The sequence below is a fragment of the Tursiops truncatus genome, chromosome 3, assembly GCF_011762595.2.
Source record: "Tursiops truncatus isolate mTurTru1 chromosome 3, mTurTru1.mat.Y, whole genome shotgun sequence".
Taxonomy (NCBI): domain Eukaryota; kingdom Metazoa; phylum Chordata; class Mammalia; order Artiodactyla; family Delphinidae; genus Tursiops; species Tursiops truncatus.
In genome coordinates this window covers 162,599,925-162,618,647 of record NC_047036.1, presented here as the reverse complement: position 1 = coordinate 162,618,647, position 18,723 = coordinate 162,599,925, and the positions used below count along the sequence as shown (strand labels likewise).

At 58.0% G+C, this 18,723-nt stretch overlaps 2 protein-coding genes across 13 annotated transcripts in view; one reads left to right on the top strand and one right to left on the bottom strand.

Moving 5' to 3' along the window:
* The first annotated feature begins 1,110 nt into the window (after positions 1–1,110).
* PODNL1 (podocan like 1) lies at positions 1,111–6,638 on the top strand. Of its 5 annotated transcripts, XM_073803182.1 has the most exons (10): positions 1,111–1,321; positions 1,453–1,677; positions 2,173–2,266; positions 2,546–2,610; positions 2,779–2,888; positions 3,130–3,286; positions 3,549–3,664; positions 4,114–4,771; positions 5,463–5,611; positions 5,734–6,638. In XM_073803182.1, exons 1-10 carry the CDS (start codon positions 1,319–1,321, stop codon positions 5,882–5,884), a joined length of 1,728 nt encoding a protein of 575 aa, XP_073659283.1. In that variant the 5' UTR covers positions 1,111–1,318; the 3' UTR covers positions 5,885–6,638. The 5 variants fall into 5 exon arrangements, with proteins under 5 accessions (XP_073659283.1, XP_073659285.1, XP_073659284.1 ...); XM_073803184.1 differs by lacking the exon at positions 1,453–1,677 and having other exon boundaries at positions 1,112–1,321; XM_073803181.1 differs by lacking the exon at positions 1,111–1,321 and having other exon boundaries at positions 1,340–1,677; positions 2,797–2,888.
* Positions 6,639–6,776: 138 nt separating this feature from the next.
* CC2D1A (coiled-coil and C2 domain containing 1A) overlaps positions 6,777–18,723 on the bottom strand; it is an 18,031-nt gene continuing 6,084 nt past the window's right edge. For 2 of the 8 annotated variants that reach the window (XM_033854166.2, XM_033854169.2), the window contains 23 exons: positions 14,744–14,877; positions 14,359–14,431; positions 14,109–14,180; positions 13,886–14,016; positions 13,734–13,806; positions 12,898–13,031; positions 12,412–12,526; positions 12,158–12,330; positions 11,344–11,466; positions 11,206–11,264; positions 10,998–11,114; positions 9,800–9,873; positions 9,666–9,724; positions 9,500–9,551; positions 9,310–9,409; positions 9,069–9,222; positions 8,691–8,828; positions 8,535–8,599; positions 7,900–7,963; positions 7,674–7,800; positions 7,523–7,599; positions 7,390–7,437; positions 6,777–7,306 (listed from right to left, as the gene is read on the bottom strand). In XM_033854166.2, the coding sequence (XP_033710057.1) occupies positions 7,286–7,306; positions 7,390–7,437; positions 7,523–7,599; positions 7,674–7,800; positions 7,900–7,963; positions 8,535–8,599; positions 8,691–8,828; positions 9,069–9,222; positions 9,310–9,409; positions 9,500–9,551; positions 9,666–9,724; positions 9,800–9,873; positions 10,998–11,114; positions 11,206–11,264; positions 11,344–11,466; positions 12,158–12,330; positions 12,412–12,526; positions 12,898–13,031; positions 13,734–13,806; positions 13,886–14,016; positions 14,109–14,180; positions 14,359–14,431; positions 14,744–14,877 (2,183 nt within the window). In that variant the 3' untranslated portion in view covers positions 6,777–7,285. The remainder of the gene's footprint in view (positions 7,307–7,389; positions 7,438–7,522; positions 7,600–7,673; positions 7,801–7,899; positions 7,964–8,534; positions 8,600–8,690; positions 8,829–9,068; positions 9,223–9,309; positions 9,410–9,499; positions 9,552–9,665; positions 9,725–9,799; positions 9,874–10,997; positions 11,115–11,205; positions 11,265–11,343; positions 11,467–12,157; positions 12,331–12,411; positions 12,527–12,897; positions 13,032–13,733; positions 13,807–13,885; positions 14,017–14,108; positions 14,181–14,358; positions 14,432–14,743; positions 14,878–18,723) is intronic. The other 6 variants (XM_033854168.2, XM_033854170.2, XM_033854167.2 and 3 more) reach the window with 6 other exon arrangements.

Below are 18,723 nucleotides of genomic sequence, written 5' to 3'. Positions count from 1 at the left end.
GTGCTGGGAACTTTCGGCCCACTACCTGCCTTTGCCTTGTGACCGCCTTTTGAGGAGGGGGTCTTCTGTCAGTTGCATTTTATGCATTGGAAAGCTGAGGTTTGACAGGAAAATGACTTCTCTGAAGTCTCACGGGTAAGTGGTGTGTTTCGGGGGATCGGACCTGGGGCAGAGACGGGCTTCCTCACCCCTCAGCACACACTTCCGCTCTGCGGTTGAGGGCCTGGCATGTGCTGGGCACCGTCTCACCCCCTTCTTTTTTTTTTTGCAGTACGCGGGCCTCTCACTGCTGTGGCCCCTCCCGTCGCGGAGCACAGGCTCCGGACGCACAGGCTCAGCAGCCGTGGCTCACGGGCCCAGCCGCTCTGCGGCATGTGGGACCTTCCCGGACCGGGGCACGAACCCGTGTCCCCTGCATCGGCAGGCGGACTCTCAACCACTGCGCCACCAGGGAAGCCCTCACCCCCTTCTTATGCATGATTTCATTTAATCCTTACACCACTCCCGGGAGGCGAGGCAACTATTCCCCCACTTTGCAGAGCGGGAAACCAAGGCCTGGAGAGGTGGCGGAGCCCAGGTTCAAGCCCAGGCAGGCTGCCACTGAGCGCACATCCTTAACCACCAGGCTGGTGCCTCAATACGTGTAATTTCCTTTTGGGCGGCGGCTGTGGCTATTTGGGGATGGGGGAGCCTGGCTGCCAGTGAGGCCAGCTGGCGGGGGTGGGGGGGGGGAGGAGGGGCCCAGATGGCAGACCTGGCTGGGAGCCCACAGACCGGTGTCTGGACTGGCAGGCTGAGCCCAGGCCTGCCCTGACCCATCATTGCCAGCGCCGGTTCCTTGGGGACCCTCCTGTGCCCTGAAGCATCCTCCACTCCTCTGCCCCCACCTCTACTCCTGCGGTTGGCCCAAATACCAGACAGGGCAAATCTCAGCTTTCCCCCAAACATTCCTCGCTCCTGTGGCCCGGCCCAGGCTGGCCGAGGTTACGCAAGCAGAGCTGGGGAGGCGGCGGGGGCGGGGGGGGGGGGAGGGGGGTGGTGGCGCGGAGCATTGGGGGGAGGTGGGTGGGACAGAGGGGACAGGCTGGCCTGTCCTCATCACCCCATCCGGTGCCTGCCTGCCCTCCGCAGGGCGGGGAAAGGGTGGGCCAGCTCCCCTGAGCCTCTGGGAGAACAGGCTGGCGGGGGGGAGAGTGGCCAGCGCCAAGAGATGGGGGGCGGTGGCGGCCACAGCAGAACCTCCAGGAGGTGACCGCCTGCTTTCCATTAGGGAACCCTGGTCAGCAGTTCCGGCAAGACGGCAGACCTGGGGCTGGCTATGGTAAGTTGGGGCAGGGGAGGGTCTGAGGGTGGGGCCTGCCTGCCCGCCCCCCTCCATGCGGGGATGCTCCTGTCGCCATGGTGACCCGGTGCCCAGCCTGGGGACACCCTGAGCCGTCCCTCAACTCCCAGTGGCTGAGCCTACTGCTGTTGCCCCTGCTGCTGCCTGGGCCCCCGCCCGCCCTCGGCATGGAGGACGCCTCGTTCCCCCACCTGGGGGAGAGCTCGCAGCCCCCGCCCCGGGCCTGCCCCCGACGCTGCTCCTGCCCCCGGGCTGACACAGTGGACTGTGCCGGCCTGGACCTTCGGGTGTTCCCGGACAACATCACCAGGGCAGCTCAACACCTCTCCCTGCAGGTGGGGCCTGGGGTGGGGGTGCAGGGTAGCTCCCAGGGGAAGCGGGGAGCCTGGGGAGTGGTTGGGTTGAGAGTGATGGGGTGTGGGGTCCACGTGCAGGGGTGAGGCATTGGGCGTGAGGGTCTTGGCACTGATGCGAGTCGGCCTTGAAGAGGGTGCAGGGCCCTGTGTGTCCGGTGAGAGGAGGTGGGGGCACAGATATTGGAAGTGGGAGGGGCTGAGGGTTTAGGGGTGTCGGGGAAGTCAATGTCTGGTGATTACGGGGTTGCTTGGGGTCAGCGTGGCGGGGCATTTGAGATCAACTGTAGGGGTGCATGGGGCGCTGGGGGCCACTCTCTTTTTGGTTACAGGGTTGTTCCGAGGTAATAAGGCATTTGGGATCGAGTAGAGGGTGATGGGGTGTCAGAGCTCACTGCTGAGGCTGACGGGAAGCTGAGAAGCAGGGCCCAGGGTCACGGGGGTCAGGGTGTGAGTGCCCCGCTCCCTGCCCCACAGAACAACCAGCTCCAGGAGCTCCCCTACAACGAGCTGTCACGCCTTAGCGGCTTGCGGACCCTCAATCTCCACAACAACCTCATCTCCTCCGAGGGTGAGGGGGACGATGGGAGGCGGCCCCTCCCCACCACGGTCCCCGCCGCCCTCTCCCTCCCCAGCTCGGTCTGTGGGCAGGTCTGCGGCTGTTCCCAGCACTGCCCTTTGCTGAGCAGGATGGAAACTCAGGGGATGGGGGGCAGGGGCTGTGGCTTTTGAGGATGTGGGGGGCGGGGCCTGGAGGAGCCTCTGCCAGTCCCTGGCTGGGTGGGAGCACAGACTCCGCCCTGCCCCCACCCCACACCAGCGGTCCCCTCACTGCCCACCTCATTCACAGGCCTGCCTGACGAGGCCTTTGAGTCCCTCACGCAGCTGCAGCACATCTACGTGGCCCACAACAAGGTGAGCCCCCCTCACACACACACACACACACACACACACACACACACACACACACACACACACGGGGTGCAGCCGGGCTGGGGTCACATAGCGCAGAGGGTAGATGGGACAGCGGGCGGTGGGGTGCAGGAGCGGGGCCACAGGACCAGTGCAACTCTACTCCCGCAGCTCTCTGTGGCCCCCCAGTTTCTGCCCCGCTCCCTCCGTGTCGCTGATCTGGCTGCTAACGAAGTGACGGAGATCTTCCCGCTCACCTTTGGGGAGAAGCCTGCGCTCAGGTAGCCCCTGGCCCAGCCCAGGCCCCAGGGGTCTCAGATATGCCTGGGGTCACTCCCCACCTTGGGGGGGGGGGGTCTGGTGGGGAGACAGGGCCCTGGATGCTCTGTTTGGAGAACTCAAGACTGAAGCAGAGACCACGTACGCTCACACACACACACACTCTCACACTGAAGGTGGCTGGGGTGCGGGGCGGTGGGGAGGCCAGGGCGGGGCTGGTGGCCGGAGCCTGGCTCCCCTCAGGTCCGTGTACCTCCACAACAACCAGCTGAGCAATGCAGGCCTGCCGCCCGACGCCTTCCACGGCTCCCAGGCAGTCGTCACCCTCAGTCTCTCCAGCAACCGGCTCAGCTATGTGCCGCCCAGCCTGCCGTCCTCGCTGGAGCGGCTCCACCTGCAGGTGCCCCTCCTTCCCCTCACCATCCCCGGGTCCCCACCTCCCTGGGCTCCCTGCACCTCTCTCCTGCGACACCCCGACACCTCCTTGTTATCCCAGTAGTCAGAAATGTCTCTGAGTCCCTTCCACTGGCACTGGTCGCTCACAAGCTCTCTGTGGGCAGCCTTGCTCAAGCGAGCTCCTGGTCCCTTACTCAAGAGCCCTCTGTGGCTCCCCACTGCCCTCTGTCCCGGACCCTCTGTCTCATGCTCTGCTCCCTTCCCAGAACAACCTCATCTCCAAGGTGCCCCGAGGAGCCCTGAGTCGCCAGACCCACCTCCGGGAGCTCTACCTTCAGCACAACCAGCTGACGGACAGCGGCCTGCACGCCACCACGTTCAGGTGGGGCCTGGGGACAGGGGGTTCGGGGGTGCGGCCTCGTGCCGGCAGTAGGGGCTGAGGACTCAGCATCTGGGGGCCCCAGGCCTCCATCCCCCACCTCTGTATGACTCTTAACTCAAGGCCTCACTTGGTGAGCGCCTACAATGGGCCAGGCTCAGCCAGGCACCTGGCAGCATCCTTGTCTCCAACCACACCCTGGGCCTCAGTCCTACTACCCAACGACACGGCTGCCACATGAACATCTCAGACCCAGAACTCTGTCCTGGTCACCCCTACATTTAACCCTCAGGCTGGAATCTGCCCTGATCACCCCCAGGTTTACCTCCTACCCAGATCTCTCAAATCATCACTCCCAAGTTGGAATCGCCAGCTTACGTCTCTCGGGACCAGACCTCAACACCCCCCACTCTGGGCACCCAGCCCGACGCCGACCCTCTCTCTCCTGCCAGCAAGCTGCACGGCCTCGAGTACCTGGACCTGTCCCACAACCAGCTGGCCGCGGTGCCCGCCGGCCTGCCGCACACCCTGGCCGTGCTGCACCTGGGCCGCAACCGCATCCGCTGGGTGGAGGCTGCCCGGCTGCGTGGCCTGCGAGGGCTGCGCTACCTGCTGCTGCAGCACAACCAGCTGGGGGCGGCGGGGCTGCCGGCCGGGGCACTGCGGCCGCTGCGGGGCCTGCACACGCTGCATCTCTACGGCAACGGGTTGGACCGTGTGCCCCAGGCGCTGCCCCGCCGCCTGCGGGCCCTGGTGCTGCCCCACAACCGCGTGACCACGCTGGGTGCCCGCGATCTGGCCGCCACGCCCGGCCTGGCTGAGCTCAACCTGGCCTATAACCGCCTGGCCAGCGCCTGCGTGCACCGCCGGGCCTTCCGCCGGCTGCGGGCCCTGCGCAGCCTCGATCTGGCCGGCAACCAGCTGACCCTGCTGCCCTCTGGCCTGCCTGCCAGCCTGCGCACCCTGCGGCTGCAGCGAAACCAGCTGCGGGCCCTCGAGCCTGAGCCGCTGGCCGGCCTGGACCAGCTTCAGGAGCTCTGCCTGGCGCATAACCGGCTGCGTGTGGGTGACATCGGGCCTGGCACCTGGCATGAGCTGCAGGCCCTCCAGGTCAGGGGTGGGCTGCTTGGCCACACTGAATGCCCGCAGGTGTCCCCACAGCCCCTCCACTCCCCGGCCGGCCTGCCCAGCAACTCCCCTGCAAGGCTCTGAGATGCCACAAAGAGAGCTCCCACTGCAGGCCAGCCCTGGGGTGCATAAGACAGATCCGGCCCCCAGGCCTTTGTCTGTGCTGCCCCTGCCACCTGGTCCTCCACGACCACCCCTCCACCTCCCCAGCCTCTAGCTCCTTCTGAGTGCTGTCGATGCCCCAGAATTCAGGCCATGTGTGGGTGCCGGGCGCTACTCTGGGTCCTGGAGATGCCACTGGGCACAGAAGGACACAGCTCCTGGCCCTGGGCACAGACATCCTAGTTAGGGAGAGCAGTCAGCAACAAGCATAAGCGAACAGTTAGAAGGGCACGAGGAGGTAAAGGAAGGACCATCTTTGCGAGGGATTAACTGAACCAACGGTTCCCACAGCAGGCAGGGACCCTGCCTGTCTGGGCCCCCACCGCCTAGAACAGGGCCTGCCCCAGAGGGGACTCAGTTTACCTCTGTTGAGGGCAGGATTTGGCAGTCACAAAGTAGCTGAGGGAGGGGGCAGAAGGACCGGGCTGGGAGGAGAGCAGTTTGGGGCTTGGCTAAACGGGTGGCCCAGGGCCTGGGGCCGCCACGGCGCCATCTCTGCCCGCCTGCCCAGGTGCTGGACCTCAGCCACAACGAGCTGTCCTTCGTGCCCCCCGACCTGCCTGAGGCCCTCGAGGAGCTGCACCTGCAGGGCAACCGCATCAGCCACGTGGGCCCCGAAGCCTTCCTCAGCACGCCCCGCCTACGTGCCCTCTTCCTCAGGTGCCCTGAGGGTGGCAGGGCCAGGGGGCTCCGGGTGGACAAGGGAGGGCTGTGGGGGACGTGAGCAGGCCTGGGGGGGCACCTCCCCTCAAAAACGCCCTCGCGCCCACCTCTCGGTCCAGGGCCAACAGGCTTCACGTGACCAGCATAGCGCCCGAGGCCTTCCTGGGCCTCCCGCACCTTCGCGTGGTGGACACAACGGGTAACCCTGAGCCAGTCCTGGTCCAGCTGCCACCCACAGCCCCACGTCGGCCACGGGCAGAGGGCCCCTGAGCCTGGAGGGGCGCAGTAGAGCAGCCCAGACACCTGGGGCTCTGCTGGGCTGTGGACTAAGGAGACAGCGCCCAACCTGGGGCCTCGAGCTGGCTCTCTCAGGCCTGGAGAGCTGGGCCCGCCTAACCCACGCTGGCCAGGATGCTGGGACAGGGGTGTCACCTCGACACACGGGCAGCCCAGGGAGAGACTGAAGCGTGCAGCTCGCACACTGGGTGTGCAGGCAACTCCGACCCTGCTGGACACCCCCCCACTGCCCGTGCAGATGGCCACAGCAACAATAAAGCCTAGCCCGGGACCTCCCTCGCCGTCCAGTGGTTAAGACTCCGTGCTTCCACTGCAGGGGGCGCAGGTTCGATCCCTGGATGGGGAACTAAGATCCCACACGCCACACAGTGCAGCCAACAACAAAGCCTAGCCCTTTCAAGTGTTCACCACCGGCCAGGTGCCCTTCAGCTTGTGGGAGGGGCTCTCGTCTTCCCTGCGTCCAGCAGAAGCAGCTGAAGCTCTGGGATGCTAAGTGGGTCAGGCAATTTGGCCCAGGTCCTGCGGCCAGTGAGCGGCAGGGCTGGCTGTCAAGGCCCTGAGACACACACGGGTCACCAGGCACCACCACGTATGACCTGACCACACGTGTAAACCCAGATACGCCCAAGGCCACCAGCTGAAGAGACACTCGCGGATGCCCCCAGGTGGGCCACAGACGCTCAGGACACGTGCACAGGCCTTCACACACGTCCTCGCAGCAAGTGTGCGCGGAGCACACATCCTTCACGGGCACACCCCCTGCCAGCCTGCTCCTCTCGCAGGTACCTCTCCATCAGCCCCCAGGGGAGCCGTGAAGGAGACCCAGCCCAGGCACTGAGGGCAGGAGCAAGAAACAAAGGCAGGACAGAGTGAGCCAGGTAGGGCCCTGGCTGTTTATTCCGTGTGTCAGCCCTGGGGGCCCAGCTGGGCCAGGGCAACCCTCTGGGGAGCCAGCTGGGCTCTGGCTGGCCTCAGTGGCTTCTTTGGGGTGTGGGTGGGCATCAGGGTTAAGGCTGGGGACGGGCTGGAACTAAAGTGCTTGCAGGGGCCCTTGAGGTTTGGTCCTAGCCGCCCTCCCACCTCGGAGGCAGGCAAGGGGCCGCACACCCCTGGGCTGTGCAAACGGACTCTCTGGGGCCCACCCGGCCAGGCCTAGGTGAGGGGCACACACAGGCTGGCGCCCGCAACGTCCCCTGCCAGGGAGGCTCCAGTCGGGCCAGGTGGGCCCAGCCGGGGGAACGTGTCCATCCAGAGCCGATTGTCCTCTGATTGTCTGATTGTCTGGTCTGAGGCTGTGGCCGCGTTAGCTCCTCCCAGCGCCGGGGCCTTGGGCCCGCTCCCGGCTCTCCAGGGGCCGCCCGCCCCTTCGGCCCCTCACCTGCGGAGCTGCTGCAGCTGAGGGGAGAGGCCGCCGAGGTCAGGGTGGAGGGGACATGGCCACAGCTGCCCACCCCGTCCCCAATACCCAAGCCTCTCACCTCACTCTCGACCAGGTTCCGTCTATACAGTGCCTCCTTGGCAGCCTCCTGAGGGGTCAACAGGAGGTCAGTGGGCAGCCCCTGGCAGCCCCGGCCCCCCGATGCCCGCCCACCCGGCCCGCCCACAGCTCACCCTGCTGCCATCGTTGCCCAGGCGCCGGGCGGCCTCTGTGTAGAACTGCAGTTGCCGCTCCAGCTGGGCCATGTACTCTGAGGGAGGGAGGCGGTCACGATGGGGCCCCCTGCCCCGCCCCTCCCCCACATACTCATCCCTGAGATCCTACCCCGCCGGATGCCGGGGCCCCCCTGCTCCAGCTGTGCCCTCTGCCACTGGCTGCGCTGTATGATGTCCTGGTACTGCTGGGCCATCTCGGGGGGCACTGGCCGCCGTGCCTGCCTGAAGGCCAGGATCTGGGGCGGGGGGTGGGTGCAGAGGGAGTTGTGAGGGCCGTGCCCGGGCCTGCAGACCCCCAATCCTGCCCCACTGAGCCCTGCAGGATGGGTACCCACCTTCCGCTCCAGACGCTCTAGGTCGAAGGCCAGCACACTGAGACTATGCAGGGGCCGGGCTGATCTATGGGGTTGAGGAAGGGTGAGGCGCTGCAGGGATCTCCCACCCCCGACCCCATTAATTCAACAGACACACTGGGCACTGGGGAACAGCGGGAGACAAGCCAGGCCCACCCCTGTGTTGCCGAGTCCACAACCTAATAGGGACAATGGTTGTACACCCAGGCAACTGTGACGCCAGGTGTCAGGGAGGGCTTCCTGGAGGAGGTGAGAGCCAGGCTGGGACTCAAAGGAGCCAGAGTTGGGCAGAGAAACAAGGAGATAGTGTGGGGATAGGGGTGCTCAGGACATTGTAACACAGAGAAGCCCAGAGGTCAGTGAAAACTAAGTGTATCCATGAACCAACAGGAGGAAGTGGGGAGAGAGAAGGCTGGACATATTGACGGAGATCACAAAAGGTCTTAAAGATCAAGCTGAGGAGTTTAAACTAGACGCTCCAGGAGAAGAGAAGCCAGGAAAGGTCTTGGAGCAGGGGAGAGACATGCTCCAATCTGTGCCTGATGGGAAGTGGTCCAGGATAGGCTGAGATAAGCAGAAGGGGGTTCTCTCCAGCACAGCCGGGCCCAGCCACCTACCTGTTCCCCGGCTCCCTCATAGGAGCAGGCACGGGAGGGGCTTTCGCTTTGGGCCCAGCAACCTGCTTCAGAGGACAGAACCAGTCTTGTGAGTCTCGGTCCCCTTGAACCAAGCCTCCCTCCTTCCCTGGGGCTGCCGATGGGCAGGGGTCTCACTGTGGGCACAGCTGCTGGCACGGGGTCGATGACCAGCCACCTCTCAGTTGTCGTCTCCAACTGCTGGGCCGTCAGTGGCTCCCGGATCCGAACCATCACCTCCAGCCGCCCCCCTGTGGGCCTGCGACCATCCAGGACCTGGGTGGGAGTGAGGGGAGCCTGTTAGGAAGCAGGCAGCGGCTGGAGGCTCAGGGCTGGGCTCAGGGAGACCAAAGCAGTTTCCAAAACACGAGTCCGTGGGTACGGCTGACACATCAGCTGCTCATAAAGGAGCAGGGTGCTGAGGGTATTTAAGGCCGGGTAGCAGGGAGGTCTGGGACTCCCGGGGCCGGGCTGGGCCAGCAGAGGGGACCCTTGGGGGCTCAGGGCAGGCAGCACCTGGGTGGTGTTCATGAGCGGCACGGCCACACCGGAGCGGTCAGACGAATGTCCACCTCTCACCTCGAGGATCTCCCGGACCTCGCATGCTGTCTCCAAGGCGTCCAGTTTCAGCTGGGCTGTGCCCAGGACCCGGTCGGTCTTGAACAGCCCCCTGTGTGTGTGAGAGGGGACAGGACGGTCGGCCCAGGGGAGCTCCCCCTCTTCTAGAGCCCATGCAGCGCCTGTGGCCCCAGCTTACCCCTTGTGGACCACTTCGAACTTGATGCCTTTGGTCTGGATGGCCCTTCGGAAGCCACGGTGGCTGCGGTTGATGCAGAGTTTGAACTGCTCCTTGAACTCTGCCCAGGGAAGGAGGGAGGGAGGAGGGAGGGGTCAGGCTGTGGTCTCATGGGCTTTCTGAGGAGGGCTGCCTCCCGCCCAAGGCTCACCAGGCGAGTCTGTGTTCTTGATCACACTGGTCTTGTCCTTCTGAGCTTCTTCCTGTGACCAGACAGGAAGCGAAAAAGCTCAGGGGCGCCTGCCCTTGAACCCCGGCCAGACTCACTCCCGGGCCTGATGGGGCTTGAGCCCGTCCCTCCTCAGCTCCCCACATACCACATTGGGATAGGGGAAGTCGAACCGAACAAAGACATCCAGGTCACCGGGGGACAGCCCTGTGGGCAGATGAGGGTCAGAGCTGGGCAGAGGGGTGGACCCCACGGCCCCACCCCTGCCTGACGCCCCCTCACCTGGGGGTGTGGGCAAGTTGATGCCCTTCACAATGAACAGGAGCATGTCGTTGCTGCTGAGGTCAGGGAAGATCCTTCCAGGAGGGCGGGCAAGAGACAGAGGCACCTCAGTGCCACTGCCTGCCCGCCTTCTCTGCCCTCCCCCCAGTCTCTTAGGGGTGTCTCAGCGCCTAGGCTTGAGTTTTAGGACCAGACAGACTAGAATTCTCTATCCAGGTCCACCACTGGCTACCTTTTGAGTCCTTTCTCCACTCTGCATATATTTATTTGGGACTTACTCTGCACCAGCCAGTGGCCCTAGCTGCTGTGGGACCTTCTCTTTCTTTGACAGTATTTCTTGAGCATCTACTATATGCCAGCCAGTGTCTTCACTGCTGGGGACACAGAAGTAAACGAGGCAGACCCCATGCCTTTGCTCATGGAACCGGGGCTAGCTGAGTGGACAGATGACCCATGAATACATAAATAAGCAAATAAAACAACAACAACTCTGCAGAGAATTAAAACAGGGGAGAGAGAGTGGAGTGTGCTCAGAAGGGGCTGCTTTAGACAGAGTGATCAGGGAGGGCCTCTCAGGGGAGGTAACATCACAGGTGACTCTGAGTGTCAAGAAGAGGCCGCTACATGGTAACCTGCATGAGAGAGTCTGAGCAGAGGAAATATAGCTGGTGCAAAGGCCCTGAGTGGAAACACGGCTGGTGTGTCTGATTGACCAAAAAGAGGTCTATGTGGCAGAAAGTGAGTGAAGTGGGGACAGTGGGAGGAGTTGAAGTGATAGGGAGCCAGGCTGTGCAGATGTAGGGCAGCCGGGGTAAGGGGTGTGGGTTATCCTAGATGGGGATCTTAGGTTATCCCAGTGGCTGCACCTAATGTCATCTACAAGTGGGAAAAAACAATCCCAACTCCCTGGGGTGTAAGAAGACTTAACAGGAGCAGAACCAAGATCACCATCCCACGGGCTTGCCCAGGCCTTTGGGACCAGGCACATGTCTACAGTCACTAGATCATCCCCATTTCCAAATGTGTCACTGTCAACACCCTATCGCCGTCCTTCACTCGCGCGTCACGTCTGCCTCAGGACCCTTGCACACACTGTGCTCCCACCAGCTCCCCAAACTCTACTCCAGAGGCAAATCCTGGCTTCCGGGGCGCACAAACCCCTCTCCAAAGGGCTGGGGGGGGGTCTCAGGGGCCTTACTTGATGACGCTGAAGGTTCTCTGCTCAAAGCGAGCAGTGGGTGTGGGGAGACCCCGGGCAAAGGCCTGCTTCAGAGTCTCCATGCTCCGCTTACAGTCCTCCGCCAGCTTCTCAAATCTGCCGGCAAGAGGGCCCTGCTCAGGTCCCGGGTCCCAGGGGCAGGCTGGGGGTGCAGATGTCTGGTGGGGATGGGGGCGGGGCCTCTTACTTGCTGGTTTCGGCGATGTTGCCCAGGTGGGTGAACTGGTTAGAGTGGTTCAGGCACATCTGGGGGAGCAGAAGAAAGTGAGGGGAGGGCTGGGGGCCCATGCCCTTGTAGTGACTTGGGTGGGGAATCCCCCTTCACCTCGTGCTGCTGCCTTATGAGCTTGGTGAGTTCACCGTAGCGCCGGACAGACTCCTGAGACAGACCTGGGCCGGGCCGCTGGACCAGGGCGAAGTCGTCCTTGTTGACAGGGGTGGGTGGCACCTGGGGAGGACGAGGCTCATGAGGTAGGGTCCGCTGGTCAGCAAGGAGCAGGCCCACCCGGGTCTCTGCCGAAACGTCACCCCTCCTTAAAGAGGCCTTCCCTGACTATGGCTTCATCCCCTGCCCCTGTTCTTCCTTCTTTCCCAAGGAGAAAAGTAATGCTCAAAGGGAAGTGGATGGTCCTGCCCCAAATGGCAGAATCTGTTATCCATTTTCCTCCAAGTCTGATCCCCACCCCCTCTTCCCTAGTAATGGAGTCCTGCCTGGGCGCACAGCAAGAGACTACATGTCCCAGTCTCTGCTGCAGCTAGGGGTGGCCATGTGACTGAGCTCTGGCCAATGGGAGGCAAGCAGAAGTGATGGCAACTCCATGTAACTTCTCATAGCTGGGATGCAGACAAGGCGTCAAACCACTTTGACCATGTGGACAAGACCTAGGGTGTGGCAGAGCAACAAGATAAAAGAACCTGGGCCCTGAAGGGCTTTGTCTTTTAGAGACCAGAATGCCCTGAATGCTACATGCAAGAAACATAAATGTCTGTCTTGTTTCAGCCACTGTCTTGGGGAGGCCTATTTGTTTCAGTGGCTTAACCTGGTTGCTGACTAATACACTCCAAGTCACATGGCTGCTAAGCAGCATGAGCTTGAAGGGTGAGTGCTTGGGAAGGTCCAGCAGGCCTAGAGGGCTCACCTTGGTGATGTCCACGGGCAGCCCGTTGCGTGAGGCCTCCAGCATGGGCTCCAGCCCCTTGGCCTGGCGCAGGTGCATCTTGGCGCCCTCCACGTCATTCTTCTGCTTGGCTCGCAGCGCCGCCTGCAGGAGCTGCTTCCTGCGGCCCTCCAGGAAGGCCAGCTGCTGCTGGGCTGTGGGCACAGGGGCGTCTGCGGGTGCTGCCCAACCCACGGCCAGGCAACAGGCAGCCCAGGTGGGGCAGGTGTACCTACCTCTGGTGGATGTGCCTTTGGGGGCCGCTTTAGCTGCTGGGGCAGATCCTGACTGGGGTGCCTTTGAAGGTGGGGCTTTGGGCTGGGCTGTGGGGGCTGCAGGGCTGTTGAGCTGCTGAGGGATAGAGAGGAAGTCAGAGCTTTCCCAGCACCTGTGATGAGTCCACTCCCCAAAGGGTCAGGGCCCGACACTGACAACACTGACCGTCTTAGTTTCTGTTTCCTCAGCACTGAACACAACATATGATCTTGTTCACACTGAATCTTTGCAACAGCCCTGGGAGGTAGGGACTATTACTGTGCTCAGTTTACAGAGGAGGAGCCCGAGGGTCGGAGAGCAAAACGACTTGCCCAATGGCCTGTACACAGCCAGAAGGCAGCAGGGCCGGCTGTGTTGCCGGGTCTTTCTGGCTCAAGGCCAGGACTGCTGGGGCTTGGCTTTGCTGCCACTCCCTGGCCTCGCCCCAAGGCCCCGGCCCCTCACACCTTCTTAGGCTCCTCATCGTCTTCGTCCTCTGGGCCTTCATCCTGGTTGGCCAGCTTCACGGCAGTCTCGAGGACGCCCACCAGGCTCTGTTGGGTGGGCTCGGTGGCCTCCAGGCCCTGGATCGGGGGAAAGCCTGGGCGGCCAGTTGGGACCCAATCAGGAGGGGGGGCCAACACCATGATGGTGGAGACTCAGGTTCCTCCCCCATAAGGAGCCTCAGGCCATTGAATCTACTTTGCATGTAAGAAAGGAGATGCTGCTGGTTGGGTGGAGATTGCCAGACCATTCCAACCTCCCTCTTGCCTGCCCTTCCTCTTGCCTGACCCCGGCTGGGCCTCGACCAGACTCCAAAAAGCAAGCACTGTGTGAGGTAGTGTGCTGGGCATAAGAGGTAGTCTTGGGCCTGGAGGTTCTCCCACGGGACCAAGGTGCAGACACATAATTGCTCTCATGGGGGACACACAGGCAGCTCTGAGATCCCAGAGGATGCCTCCTACCCACTGGGGGGCTGATGGGAGGCTGAGCAGGTATCTGTAAAACTGAGAGCTGATGACTAGGAAGGAGTTGAGTCAAAAGCAAAGAAGAAAGGGAGGGAGCAGGCAGTGGTGGGCTGGTGAACAGGCTCTCCAAATAAAACCTCCTGATTTTTATTGTTTCCCAATTTCCGTGGTATAAACTCCCCCATTGTGACCGATTTTAAGCTACCAATCGTCTAACAAGCTTGCAGAATTTCTGAATGTGCAAGCCATCGGCTCCCTGAGACTGCAGAGTCAGAAGGAATAGCATCTGCAAAGGCTCAGAGGTTAGAGGGGTAGGGGCCGGGGGTGGGGCCTACCTGGGGGCACAGGCAGCTCGGCCACATCCACGGCTCGGCCAGCCTTGTGGGCTCGGATGGCATCTTGGTATTGCTGCAGGGAACGTAGGTGTTAGGGCTTCCTGGGCAAGGTTTCGAGGGGCTGCCAACTCGCCCACCTGGTCTCCACACACCTTAACAATGCGCTCGTGCATGCGAGCCTTCCGCTGGTCCCCCTTGGTCTTCGCCTGAGCCGCGGCCACACAGTACCGCTCCATCCGCTGCTCCAGCGCCTCCAGGAGAGTCCTTGGGGGTGCAGGAACCTCTGGGCCAGACCAGGGGATAGAGTTAAGAGTCTAGGGTCGGGGAGACTGTCTTGCTCTGGCTGGCCCACCCCACAGGGTCCCAGAAGCCTACCTGGCATGGAGGGCACGACGGCAGGAGTTGGAGGCTGTGGTGGCAGTGATGGTGGGTCTGGGGGCAGCTGGTCTGGGGGCAGAGAGGTCCAGTCCAATGGGGGGCTTGCTTGTGGCCGCCCTTTCCCCCACCAGGCTGGCCTGGCCTGAAGGTGGGGTCCCTGGGCCTGACCAACAGGGGCGGCAGTATTAGAAAGAACTTTGTGGAGGCCTCCAGCAGTCCTGGAGGGTGGGCAGGGTGGGGTCCTCACCAGGTGGAGGGGGCAGGCGTGACAGGTCCACAGGCTCCCCGCGGCTCAGGGCCTCCAAGACAGCGTCAAAGCTCTGGGAAAAGGAAGATCAGGAGAAGAGGCTGCAGCTGGAGGCCATGACCCTGAGGGGAGTCTCTATGCCCTGCCCACAACAGAGGACTCCCCGCTCTGTCCCTTCCTTTGCAGCAACTTGCTCAAGCCTCTTCCAGACACTTATGCCCATTTCACAGAGAGGGTAAACTGAGCCTTCAAGAGGTGCAGCAAACTACAGCTACGGAGTGACCAGGATTTAACTCTGACTCCAGAGCCCCTGTTCTTTGCCATCATGCAATGTCAGGAGCATCCTGTCCTCTCCCTCCGACCCTGTCCGTCAGTCTGGGCACACCTTGGCCACGCGGAAGTGTCTTGCGGCAGTGGCGGTATCTCCCTGCTGCTTGGCGCGGAGGGCGGCCAGCCTGTACTCGCGCTGGCGGCTCTGCAACTGGGCCAGGGACCTGGGAGGTCCTGGGCTGCAGGGACCTGGGAGGGGGAACAGCACGCAAACCATTTCTACTTAATTCTCACAACAAAGACTGTTCTTAGGCCCACCTTATAGATTTGAGAATTAAGGCTCAGAGAGGGGATACTGCCTCCCCAAGGTCACACAGCCTGAAGATGACATGGTGGGGACGCAACCGCACGACTGTCAGTCTCTGGAGCCATTGCTGTTTTGCCCCCAAGAGAATTCTGGAAAACTTTATGTATCCTTACACATTTTTAAGTTGACATCGAAAACTTTTCATTTTAAGTTGAAAAAGTAGGAAGGGTTGTCATTTCCAGTGTCTCCAAATATTGACATTTGGTAAAGAAAACCATCACACCACTCTTTTAAATCAAATGTATCCTAACTACTATGGTGATTTGAAACTCACCAATATTCCCTTTTTATTTTTTCAAACTGTGGTAAAATACACACAACATAAAATTTACCATCTTAACCCTTTTTGAGTGTACAGTTCAGTGGTATTAAGCACGTTCACATTGTTGGGCAACATTCACCACCGTCCATCTCCAGAACTCTTTCATCTTCCCCAACTGAAACTCTGTCCCCATAAACACTAACTCCCTGTCCCCTCTCCCCGAGCCCCTGGCACCCACCATTCTACTTTCTGTCTCTACAAATTTGACTCCTTTAGGGACCTCCTGTAAGTGGAATCACACAGTATTTGTCCTTCTGTGACTGGCTTCTTTCACTCAGCATAATGTCCTCAAGGTTCATCCATGTTGTAGCATGTGTCAGAATTTCCTTCCTTTTTAAGGGTGAATATTATTCCATTGCATGAATGGACCACATCTGTTTATCTATTTACAAGCATACCTCTGAGATATTTCGGGTTTGGTTCCGGACCACCGCAATAAAGCAAATACCGTAATAAAGTGAGTCACTCAGTTTTTTGGTGTCCCAGTGCATGTAAAAGTTACTACACTATACCGTAGTCTATTAAGTGTACAATAGAATTATGTCTAAAAAACCAACGTACATACTTTAGTATAAAAATATTTTATTGTTAAAAAATGCTAACTACCAACAGAGCCTTTAGCAAATTGTAGCAGTCACATCAGAGATCACTGATCACAGACCCCCATAACAAATATAATAATAATGAAAAAGTCTGAAATACTGTGAGAATTGCCAAAATGTGACAGAGAGACACAAAGTGAGTAAATGCTGTTGGAAAAATGGCGCCAATAGACTAGCTCAAAGCGCGGTTGCCACCACCCTTCAGTTTGTAAAACACCACAATATCTGAATCACAATAAAGCAAAAACTAGAAAAAACGAGGTGTGCCTGTATCCGTCAATAAACACCAAGTTTCTTCTACCTTTTGGCTATTGTGGATAATACTGCTAAGAACACAAGTGTACAAATAGCTTTCCACGTCCCTGCTTTCAATTCTTTTGACTATATACCAACATTTACTATATATATATATATATATATATATTTTTGCTCCGTAAAAATTTTTAATTTCTTATATAAAAAATAGCAAAGTTAAAACTGACTGGGGAAAAATATACAGAAAAAGGTAAAAATTATTTTTTGCTATTTCATTAGTTTCCCGTTGCTGCTGTAACAAATTACTGCAAAGTCAGTGGGTTGAAACAACACAAACCAACATTTACTATTTAAATATATGTCAGGGTTCACATTTAGCAATCAGGAATTTCAGATATTCTTTTGACTATATACCAACATTTACTATTTAAATATATGCCAGGGTTCACATTTAGCACTCGGGAATTTCAGATCTTCCCTTATTTACATCCACGTCTCCCGCAGAACTGCATCCTAACATGATATATGTGGGTACTTGAAAGGCTTTTTTTGACAACCCCATCGTACATTTAAATGTACATCTAGGCACTGTATCAGCAAAGTTGGGAAACAGGATTAAATGGCTTATTAAACAGTATGTTAGTTACAGTTTCAAACAATATGCTCAGTTTTTAGGGGAAGTATCCCTAAATTGAAAGCAATAGGTACAATTGTCAGTATATAAAAAAAAATACAATAGATACACTACCCAGTGTCCAGAAATCCTAGAAACACCTGAAAAACAGCATGCATTGTACTTTTTCAGACTGACAACTGGACCCACTGCTTTAGTTTTGGAGGACTTGTCTGAAGAGGTGTCTAAAACACCTTAACGTTTTTTTAAAATTGAGGTATAATGAATTTACTACGTTGTGTTAGTTTTAGGTGCACAGCAAACTGATTCAGTTAGTTATATATATTTATTTATTTATTCTTTTTCAGATTCTTTTCCATTATAGGTTATTACAAGATACCGAGTACAGTTCCCTGCGTTATACAGTAGGTTTTTGTTGTTTTCCTATTTTCTATTTTCTATATAGTAGTGTGTATCTGTTAATCCCGAACTCCTAATTTATCTGCCCCTCTCCCCAACACCTTGACATGTGATTGGCTTTGTTTCCTGCCATCGCAAGTCTCTGTGTTAAAGAATTTCTCTTCCAGGATAGAATTACTGTTACAATTATTATCAGCACGAAATTGAGCAAAGCCTAAATATATTGAGCTTTTTTGACAAATGATTTTTATATACTAAGAGTAAAATTTTATTGGCAAGGCAGCTCTTGCTGACATGGCGGTGGCTGGGTCCACCTCCTAACATTTATCTCTGTTTCCTTGTTTATTCTTTTCCTACTTTCCTTTTTTGTTTTTAATATGTAGAGAAACCTGCTTCACATCGACAAATAGAAGAGATAGTCTTATTATTGTGACGTCACGTGATTCTCAGAGCCCCTGCCCAGCTACATACCAAAAACTCCATTATGAAAAATTGTTGATGATTTCAGTTGAGAATCTCAGGTGATGATTTCTGATAGTCATCCTTGAACTTTGCCAAAAACAAAAGCTTAGAAACCAGCCTGGCTGCAGAAGGATTTAGAGACCAGGGGTTCACTTTCTGAACCCCAGGCCAGTGTTTCAAGTATCTCTTTGGTTCCCACCAGGGCAGCGTTTGCCCCTGGGGCAGATCCCCATGTTCCTTCCCTAAAGGGGGAGAAGGGAGGTTGGGGGAAAGAAACTTCTTGGGAGGTGCGTCCTCCAGCAGGTGAGTTTTATAGGAAAGACAGACAAGCTGAGGGCTTGGGAATTATTCACTCAAAACCCTATGCGAGGGAATCAAAAAATCTACAAACAGTAAATGCTGGAGAGGGTGTGGAGAAAAGGGAACCCTCCTACACTGCTGGTGGAAATGTAAACTGGTACAGCCACTATGGAGAACAGTATGGAGGTTCCTTAAAAAACTAAAAATAGAGCTGCCATATGACCCAGCAATCCTACTCCTGGGCGTACATCCGGAGAAAACCATAATTTGAAGGATACATGCTACAGGGTGAAGTAAGTCAGGAAGAGAAAAACAAATACCGTGTGCTAACACATATATACAGAATCTAAAAAAATGGTTCTGAAGAACGTAGGGGCAGGACAAGAATAAAGACACAGATGTAGAGAATGGACTTGAGGACATGGGGAGGGGAAGGGGAAGCTGGGATGAAGTGAGAGAGTAGCATGGACATATATACACTACCAAATGTAAAACAGATAGCTAGTGGGAAGCAGCCGCATGGCACAGGGAGATCAGCTCGGTGCTTTGTGACCGCCTAGAGGGGTGGGATAGGGAGGGTGGGAGGGAGACGCAAAAGGGAGGGGATATGGGGATGTATGTATACATATAGCTGATTCACTTTATTTTATTTTATTTTTTATTTTATTTTATTTTTTTGCGGTACGTGGGCCTCTCACTGTTGTGGCCTCTCCCATTGTGGAGCACAGGCTCCGGATGCACAGGCTCAGCGGCC